The sequence below is a fragment of the Barbus barbus genome, assembly GCF_936440315.1.
Source record: "Barbus barbus genome assembly, chromosome: 26".
Classification (NCBI taxonomy): domain Eukaryota; kingdom Metazoa; phylum Chordata; class Actinopteri; order Cypriniformes; family Cyprinidae; genus Barbus; species Barbus barbus.
Genome location: NC_136754.1, coordinates 6,021,925 through 6,031,841, shown reverse-complemented (window position 1 = coordinate 6,031,841; position 9,917 = coordinate 6,021,925). Strand labels below are relative to the sequence as shown.

The 9,917-nt window shown below is 37.8% G+C and overlaps 2 protein-coding genes across 2 annotated transcripts; both read right to left on the bottom strand.

Moving 5' to 3' along the window:
• LOC306846666 (type I phosphatidylinositol 4,5-bisphosphate 4-phosphatase-A) lies at window positions 1–6,081 on the bottom strand. Its single transcript, XM_079380206.1, has 7 exons — window positions 5,852–6,081; window positions 4,470–4,663; window positions 3,841–3,947; window positions 3,608–3,713; window positions 3,377–3,429; window positions 1,924–2,014; window positions 1–1,567 (listed from the first exon to the last, which is right to left on the bottom strand). The coding sequence occupies exons 1-7, from the start codon at window positions 5,967–5,969 to the stop codon at window positions 1,424–1,426; spliced, it is 813 nt and encodes a 270-aa protein (XP_079236332.1). The 5' UTR covers window positions 5,970–6,081; the 3' UTR covers window positions 1–1,423.
• Window positions 6,082–7,536: 1,455 nt separating this feature from the next.
• On the bottom strand, window positions 7,537–9,475 carry LOC306845784 (dynein axonemal assembly factor 6-like; the record flags this gene model as incomplete). The annotated part of the gene is made up of 5 exons (XM_079378767.1): window positions 7,537–7,789; window positions 7,869–7,954; window positions 8,805–8,901; window positions 8,973–9,070; window positions 9,389–9,475. 5 exons carry the CDS (start codon window positions 9,473–9,475, stop codon window positions 7,537–7,539), a joined length of 621 nt encoding a protein of 206 aa, XP_079234893.1.
• Window positions 9,476–9,917: the final 442 nt, after the last annotated feature.

Here is a 9,917-nt window from a genome sequence, read left to right as displayed (position 1 = left end):
AGCGTTTTCACTGTTTTATAACTTAATCATCACTTTAATTATGTGTAATCTTTATCTCATGTGTAAACAGACCTCCGTCATTGGCCTTCTGCTCTATATAAATAACATCCTGACCTCTTGTTTGGGATTCCAGACGTCCAGAACAGATATTTTCTCTTATGGACAGAATGCAGACTCTTGATTCTGAATTCCAGATTTGCAGTTAGGACCATATGAAGTTAGCATATTTATGAGGAAAATAATGCAAGAACATTGGTGATCAAGCAATGAGAACATCTCAGTTGTGTTTTCCTATCTTTACAAACCCAAACCCACACAGACTCTGAATTCTGACAGAGAAAACCCATCTTAGAATCTAGAATCCAAATCTAGTGTCCGATTAATCTCATTAGTATCATTTAATCAGGGTTCGAACACAATCAAACTTACAGTACTTGAAAATGACGATTAACTTCACATGAGAAGAAAGCTAAATGACCCTTTTGATAAAGTCCATGAAACTCAGCTGACCTTCATCGCTTTTTTTTCTGCTTTCCGAAGGTACATGTGCCTGTAATCTCGGTATTCGTTCCAGTCAAAACATTATCAGTAGTGATTTTCCCAATTAAATAAAAACATAAAAAAGGAATCACAGCGTGTTAGAGCTACAGTGCAACTTCTCAGTCATTCATGAAATAAACAACAAATATTTACAACCAAAATTCACAATTATAAAAAAATACTGTTTTTAACATTCACAACTAAAGAAAAAGAGGGAGAAAGAGTGTGTTGGAGCGCACCTGAAAAATCAGTTGTGCATTTGTTAATCATGTTCTGGTCCAAATGATTTGGATTAGCAGTGTTTGTACAGAGAAACAGGTAATGTGATGGAACAAAGTTTTGTGTGTGGTTTTGTAACACCCTCTAGTGGAGATCAACCTGTACTTCCTCTCTTTGTAAGGCTTCTGAGCTTATTTGGACACTAGAGAGGCACCTAATGTTGTGTTGAAGGTTTGAATGCGGTTGAATTGGTGTCCTTTCTGTATTGTAGCGTAGTTCATTTAAGATGTACATAGAGAGTTATGCGTGTTTGAGAGTATGTGGCATATTCTTTATATGTGTGCAAATGGTTAAAACTGAGGGAGCATTTGGAATCATAACCTCACGTTTGCATGTAACCATGAGTAACAAGTCAGTTCATATTCACGGATGAAAACACATCCAAAGAAAGCTTCTGAATAAAAATAAGTTTAAAACACTAATCTCCTTTGCCATAATAGCTTTTTTTTCACGTGTTTCTCAAGCATGGATTTTACTTTGACCCTTCAAAATCAAGCTTTAAGAGTTAACCATGATTCTCTCCAGCTCTTTTCCTGTGGACTTTATTTTTTCCCACCACCCCTAATCTCAGCCCCCCTCTCTTGCTGTGTCTCTCTCTCTCTCTCTATGTGAGGTTGTGGAGAGGTTGGCTGACCCTCATGCAGCTCCAGTAAAGTGCCCTGGCCAGCGTCAACACCACCAGCAACAACACCGCCGCCCAGGAGGCATAAATACCCCCATACACACGTGCCTGGGACCACGTCCCTGCCTAGAGACAAACACAGACAGATTTTTAACAACAGAATACAAAAATTAAGTTCAACTGGTAACGCTTTACAACAAAGTTTAAACACCAGGCATCACCAAAAATGTTTAAACGGTTGTTATGAGGATGTATAGTAGACAAATAGGTAATTAGATGGGTGACAATAAACAACAGTGTATTTAAAGTTAATGATTTGAACTATTATGTTAAATCATACATTTGGGACTCTATGTACACATCTAATAAAAAACAACAAATGGTTCAGATTAAGTGACGTGTCAATTGTGTAGTCAAAGAATTAAAAAAAAATACATACATGCACATACATAGTTAATAAATATACTTAAGTGCACACTCACAATCAGACCAGCAGCTGCGATGCTAAATAACAAGCACAGCAGGTAACACCACAGACTCCGCCTCCTTGGATATCTCTGGCCAATTGAAGATCTGGTGAGGAAAGATATGAGGAAGAGACCAATCAGTGGAATAGTAGGGTTAATGCAATGGAACATGCAAAAGGTACAGAGTGCAATTTCTCCACCTCTAGCATCAGAACACAGCTTTCCAAAAATAATGACAGTTCATTGTTTTTTAAATAAGTATTCGGTTAAATTCCTGAAATAAGGTCTGTGGCTAACTCGAGTATCAAGGTTTATTTCAAATGTTTTTTTTATTCTATGACATAAAATGGGAAGTTGTGGCCTAATGGTTAGAGAGTCGGACTCGTAATCCAAAGGTTGCGGGTTCGATTCTCCAGCCGGCAGGAATTGTAGGTGGGGGAGTGAATGTCCAGCGCTCTCTCCACCCTCAATACCACGACTGAGGTGCCCTTGAGCAAGGCACCGAACCCCCAACTGCTCCCCGGGCGCCGCAGCATAAATGGCTGCCCACTGCTCCGGGTGTGTGTTCACGGTGTGTGTGTGTTCACTGCTGTGTGTGTGCACGATGGATGGGTTAAATGCAGAGCACGAATTCCGAGTATGGGTCACCATACATGGCAGTATGTCACTTCACTTCACTTCAAATACATCAGTAATATTGCCTTGAGATTGTTTTTTTGTCTTTTGTCTTGAAAAAGGCAGTTGCTAACAAGTGGCTAAATGCCACTACAGATGTTGTCTGGGACATTAAATGTCTTCACTCTCATCTACTGAGGTCTGCTTTCACCTCATTGTGTTTATAATGGCGATCTTAAAAACCATTCTATCACCAACTCTCAGGGCAAAAGCTTTTTTTTTTTAAATAAAGCTTGAAAGAGCTGAATAATAGGATAATATTTGAAGACGTTGAAGTCGTGTGAGCATGGTGTAGTTCATAGCCTATGTTTACCTTTTTATTTTGACAACTGTATTTAGGCTTCAGATTCCCAAAGACTGTGCTAATTTGTGAAAATTATGTAAGAATAATGCGGGTCAGTTTATTTTTACAAAATCCAATGGAAAATCCTACTTGGTTTTTGTTGAGGGAACCAAGGTGATGCTAACTTCTGGGCCGGCCTACAAAAATATGTCATAACTGCAGTGCTCTATTGGTTGGCGAAACACTTAGTCCCGCCCCAAACTCATGCCATTGGCTGAGCCGTTACAGCTTAATAGTCTATAAACTAGGACAGGATGTTAAAATGTTAAGGGACATTCATCAACATCGAAAAAAATTACAGCCATTAAAAGGCAGCAATTGCATTTCAGAAGCTAAAGCTGTGTATAGGGTGTGCTGACAGAGAGACTAAATGTTTGCCATCTAATAAAAGAGTTTGATTTATTTGGTACATGTGAAATGTGTTATGAATGTTGGCTGAGAAATACTCACACTTTTCTGCAATGGGGGCATCGAGCCAGCGTCCTGTCAGTAAATTCGGTCCACTGAAATGTTGAGAAAGTGGTTGAGGAGCTAATGTGAGGCAGTAGCATAAATAAAACAAGAATAAATAGCCATCTGATATTCGACTTGGTGCAGAACCTGAGCCGAGTGATTCGGTCAAGATGTCACTGCAGTGGATAATGATACAGTATGATGTTGCTGTATTATGTGTGCATGTACCAAGAAAGTGTTACTGCAGTGTCCACAGGAAACTCTAGCTCCAGCAGGTTGAGGTTCTGGACTGGCTGGACCCGGATGGACTGGCCCCAAATTTATGATCCTCTTACTGGTCAAGACAAGCAGACAAACACATTTAATTCTTCACATACACAATCCTGACTGTGACAAGATGCTTATAAGTGTCAAAGATTTCACTTGTTTTAAATTTTTGTCTCCTGTTCTCTCTCTCTTACCAATAAGGCCGAGGGCAGGCGATCCTTTGGGATGTGACCTTGCAGATGAGAAGACAGTTACAAGGACACCGCACATATTTCTTCCCTGAAGGGGCATTCTTTATGGGCTGGAGAGAATGAAGGTTAATGAAAAAAAAAACAAAGGAGGAGAGAGACAGAAAAGAGTCCAAATTAATTCTGGTTACCCAAAAATGAAAGTTTGTGTGGTTACTTACTACATGAAGTGTAATCTACTGTATGTAATCCTGAATCATTCAATGTATATACACTACTGTTCACAAGTAAATGCAGTCTTGGTGAGCATAAGAGACTGACCCCAAACTTTTGAATGGTAGTGTATGAATATTTGCTGACAAAAGCCTATAAACCGTCAACCCTATTACATTTATCTAAATAAAATACTCAATTTGTGCATATTCTTGGCATTGATAAAACTGTATTGTTTACAGTCATGACCAATAACATTATTTTGAATTGAATCAATAGCTGTAGCATGCAAACAGTCAAACAAGCAACAAGTCAAAACTTCAGAGTTTTACAATTGTTCAAAAGTTGACGAGTTAACTAATTAATCCGTCCTGAGGTTTTAAATAATGTATAACGTGTACGTGTGCTCTGTCCTAACTCACTGTAGCTTCATTGCAGACTCCACACTTGACCACATGTTGGTGAATTTTGCCCTCGACGCTGATAAGCGACTGGCACACCCTACAGCTGATAACTGGAGCACTGCCACTCTCAGGAGACGTCAGGGGGGAATACGGTGGAGGGTTCTCACTCAGCAACACAGGGGGTTGAGTCGAGCTCGGGAACGGAGGAAAACCTAAAAAGGAAGAGATTGCCATTGCAGATTATGACAAACATTCATGCAAGTTTCACTGCACCAAGAGTCAGGATAAATACTAATGCTGAACAACAGCATTAGTATTATCAGTTCAGCAAAGACACTGGAAATACTGGCTCATAAAATGGCGTAAACATGACAGTTTCAGTTACTTCTGAAAGTTTAAACTGAACACTGAAACTTTTGGAAGGTGAAACTGTTCTCTGTCACCCAGGCCATTAGGATTAACTAGAAAATCAGATTTGGTCTCAAGATCTGCTGAAAGGAGCTTTATAAGGAGACTGCTGGAATGCGCCTATAAATCATGCACACGTTTGCCTATAATTGTGGGGGCCACATTTTTGAAAATGTGCTCACAAATACAGTGGAACATGTTAAAACTGATTTGTGAGAATATTTGAAAATCATAAACTCCATATAAAACCCAATGTCAATGTGATAACACTTAAATATTGTTATGATAAAATTTCACCAGCATCACCACATCAGTTAAAAATGTGAAAACATCATCAGCACGCCCTTTAGTAACTTATATTGGCCCCGCCCCCTCTGCGCAATGATTGGTTGTGGTCTCCTCAGGCAATAATTTCAGGCTTTCTGAATGGACCGAGGATGTGCTAATCATCAGTGTTTGGGTGTAGCTGGAGTTGGCGGATATAGCAGATTACTGTAAATGTGGACATTGAAACCCCTTGTACAGTCGTCCTCAGTCATATGACTAGTTTAAGAAAATATCGCCATGTTATTATTATAATGTGTCGCGGGAAGGCCGATAACAGAACAATAAACAGACCTCAACAACACTGATCAGTGATGTTCATTCATTCATTCATTAGCTGCGAACAGCCTCTCTGATGGATGACAAAAGTATGCGAGGATCAATTCAACATTATTTTGTTTGACAAAACAATATAATCCTCCGGACGCATGTGTATGGTACGCAACTGCATTATATGCGGAGCAGCATGTATCTGACTGCGATCCGCCAGAAAACATCCGCTCAGGTCCTGCCTCCATCATCACCACCAGCATGCAAAATAAAGCACGAATAACCGCACAGAAACTGTACCGAACCTAGATCGTAGTAAACGCACTGGTGTGTGTGTGTGTGTGCGCGCGCGGCCCGTGACAGCGCAGAAAAGCGCCGCGCTCGCTAACGTTACTCACTCTGCGGTTTGTTGGGAGCACCGTGTGGAACCGCTCCGGGAGACACCCCGCCGTTACCACTGCCCAAAGCTCCATCGCCGAGATCCGAGAGCAACGGGGACCGCTCGCCGTCCGCCATACCGAGAGCGAGGCGTAAGGAGGGGGAGCGGCGAGAGCTTGTATTGTTGTGCTACCGGAGAGAGTGTGTGTGTGGAGCCCGCCTGCGTCACGTGTACGTCCGCTGCTGTGGCAACGCGTGTGCGCATCCGTGCGCTCGGGGGGTGTATTGCATGATGCCCATGAGCAATAGCGCACGACACGCTGTTTATTCTGTCACTTACAGCCATTTCTAAGATCACTGTATACACAAGAGGTGTGTCTTCTCACAAATGTGTGCAGGCAGAGATGAAGCACATTCTTCTACAGTTTGCTTATAGTAAAATGCCTATAGTAAAAACCAGTAATAAAGCATGTATCTGTTCTTTTAGGCTGCTCATTAGATGAATGTGATCAAATAAAACAGTGCAGTCGTGAATATAAAGATTTTCGTCTTTACCTATGATTAGCGAGGTAGTGTAGTAAGGGACTGCTTTTTCCTTTTTTTTAGTAAGGGAATTTAACACTGTAAAGAATGACATTAATTATTATTATTTTTTAACAAAAAAAATATCCTGAAATGGAACAGTTTATGGAGCCTTTAGACAAAAAAATAAATACAAATATATATATATATATATATATATATATATATATATATATATATATATATATATATATATATATATATATACATATATATATATATATATATATATACATTTTTTAAAAGTTTGCATTTTTTTGTTTTGTATCATATACATGAGGCTTCAGTGGCTCAGACAAATATGTAATTTGATGCAGTCACTGTTATTTGTATGGCCAACATATAAGTTCTAAGTAATTTTGATAGCATGTAATGTAAATCAGTGTTCTTTTTAACAGTATAGCAAACAACTTGCATAAAATGCATATACTGTAAATACCAGTTGTTATTCTATATCTCCAGATAATATGTCTTATTAAGATGAGATACCCTGGACCACAAAACCAGCCATAAGTCACATATTTGTAGCAATAGCCAACAATACACAGTATGGGTAAAAATTATCGATTTTATACCAAAAATCATTAGGATATTAAATAAAGATCATGTTCCTACCATAAATATATCAAAACTTAATTTTTGATTACTCATTTGGGCAACTTTGAAGGTGATTTGCTCAATATTTTTTATTTTTTTTTATTTTTAAATAGCCTAGTTGTATCTCGGTCAAATATTGTCCTATCCTAACAAACCATACATCAATGGAAAGCTTATTTATTCGGCTTTCAGATGATGTATAAATCTCAGTTTCAGAAAATTGACCCTTATGACTGGTTTTGTGGTCCAGGGTCACTTTTGTGGTCGAATCTTCTTACTAGCTAAGCCAATACAGTTGTATAATTTAAAATATTATTTGAAAACATAAAGAGAAGCAATCATGAATTAAAAGGATTCACCATTTTATTATGCTTAAACTTGAGAATTGAAAGTTTAATAATACTGAATAACTGGACAGCAACATATTCTTACACAGGCACCTGTTCCTTTCCACTTGGATTGACTTGATTTGGAAACATTTTATGTTTGTTTCCTGGTTCTACTGTTAATTGATAAGTGAGGTAACTCATGGGTCATATTTCATGGGCTGGATACAAGACTGTTGGTGAAAGGCTTCAGAGCTGTATCTGTAGAAGTTGTCCACACTGTCTGTTCTGAACTGATGCAGCTCATTCTCTCTGTGTTTCTCCCAGGTCATGTTGATGCAGTCCATTGGTCTGTTCAAGGGCAGTGTGATCTCCAATTCTTCTCTCTCCACAATTAATCTGGCATTCCCCTCCTGTTTGTGCACTGGGTGAGGCAGGTGAAGGCCCAACTTACTGAAACAAACAAGATGCACAGATATTTACATATGTAGTCAATACTAGATCTAAAATATTTTCCTAATAGTTTACTTACTACTTTGGAGTTCTGAGATCAAGAAATGTCTCTCTCACATCTAGCACCAAATCAGATGCTTTTGTATCTGGTAGTTTAACTCTTAACTTGCATGAGAAAAAAAAAGAGATTTTGTGAGATTAATTTTAAAATACAACTTTTAAAATGAAGATCAGCTCAGTCATTTGAGGACAGTCAAATGCTTTTATTCTAATCAGCCTTTGCTATCTGTTTTTAACGCACCATCAAAGCCAACTCTATCACCTTCAGGGAGGAGAAAGGATGTTTCAAACCCCAGACGTTTTTTTCTTTCCCTTAAATCTCATTACTGAATTTTAAGCTTTAGATCTTTGAAAATTTTAATTAGTTAGGAATTTATAGTGTGGGAATCCACAATACTTAGATTTGGGATTACAACTTCTTCAATATTTCTTAACAGTGTGCATTTAAATGAACAGTAACTCTTTAGAAATTTACATGAAACTCTTAAGCAAATAGTTCACCCAAAAATGAAAATTTGCTGAAAATTTATAGGAATATTTTAGACAAAAAGACGAAAGCAACAGTTTAAAGTTAAAACTGTCTTGATGGATTTGTTTTATTACAAACACACAGCTTTTCACTTGGCAAGACATTAATTGATCGACGGAAGTTGTGTGGATTACTTGTAGATTATTGTGATGTTTTTACTAGCTGTTTGGACGCTCATTCTGACGGCACCCATTTACTGCAGAGGATCCACTGGTGAGCAAGTGGTGTAATGCAAAATTTTTCCAAATCTGTTCCAATAATGAAACAAACTCATCTTGGGTGGCTTGAGGGTGAGTAATGTTTTGGGTCATTTATTCTTTGAAGTTAATGTAACTTTGCTAACACTTTATATAATAACCCTAATAAAGATGCTATAGTATTTGTGAATGTTGTATTAATGTTTAAGATTTAATGAGTTAATAATACCAGCATGCTGTCACAACACACGGATGAGGGATCCTTTCTGCTCAAGCCAAGAAACAAATCTTCAGTCCCAACAGACTGTTTCAGCACAATCTCGTAACTAAAAAAACAAAAGAGGCCAGCTTACTTACAGCTCATAAGTGATTCTGTCATGCATGTATTTTGTTTTACTCTGGCTGTGGCCGTGGGTCAGTGAGGTCATTAAAATGCGCTCCCTCAGTAACTTCATCCTCATCCCAGATGTTTTTGCTGTTCTTCTTCACATATTGCTACCTAGAGAGAAGAGAGAGAGATAAGGACATAGAAGGAAATTCAAAGAAATTATATAACAATTTCAAAATATGTAAATTACTTATAATGTAAATAAAATAAAACAAAACATCATCTGTTAAATATTTGTATTATTCTACATATGTATACTTTTAAATATGTATTATAAAATCTATTTATCTCTCTTTATATATATTATTATATAGTTATATTACACATTATTGCATTTCATCATTCTATGCTAACGTTATATAAATACAGTACACCCTCTTTGTTGCTTTTTCCTCTTTGTTGTTTTTTTTTTTAGAGGCTCAAACCCGGAGATCATCTTCCTCATCTTCATGGTTTGGGGAGAGCAGAGCAGACAGCGCCTGGAGATCATACACGGACGCGAGACCCTCCATCTCTGTTATTCGATAAGTTTGGAGTGGAAGATGAAGGTGAGTTTTATATAAACTTTCTTCGGTGTATAGGAATAACTTGGCGTAAAACTTACAAAAGCACTATCGATGCAAATCAGTTATCAATTGCGAATTTACAGCTTTCAGTCAAGTCTCAACTGAGATCGTTGTATTTTTAAAAAAAACTACTGGACTTCATTTAAAAGAATAAAGTATTATATAATTAAAGAATAATTTTAGAACTTTGCCATTTTGCAGGACTAAGTATCAGACAGCAGATGGCAGACATACATTGCACATAAAGAAAAGAATAGGTAAAACCTGTATTTTGTAGTTTTCTGGTTTAGTACAGCTTTCTTGAGTGAGCAAACTGACCGTGTTTGTGTATATAAATATGGATTTACCTGTGCTTTTCTCTAAAAAAAACAACGAAATATGTACACCC

Coding starts and splice junctions, on each gene's coding strand:
- LOC306846666 (XM_079380206.1), bottom strand. CDS start 5,969: ATGGCGGACGGCGAGCGGTCCCCGTTGCTCTCGGATCTCGGCGATGGA. Junction 3,948..4,469: donor GAGTCTGCAATGAAGCTACA/GTGAGTTAGGAC, acceptor CATTCTCTCCAG/CCCATAAAGAATGCCCCTTC. Junction 3,430..3,607: donor ACTGCAGTAACACTTTCTTG/GTACATGCACAC, acceptor TCAACATTTCAG/TGGACCGAATTTACTGACAG.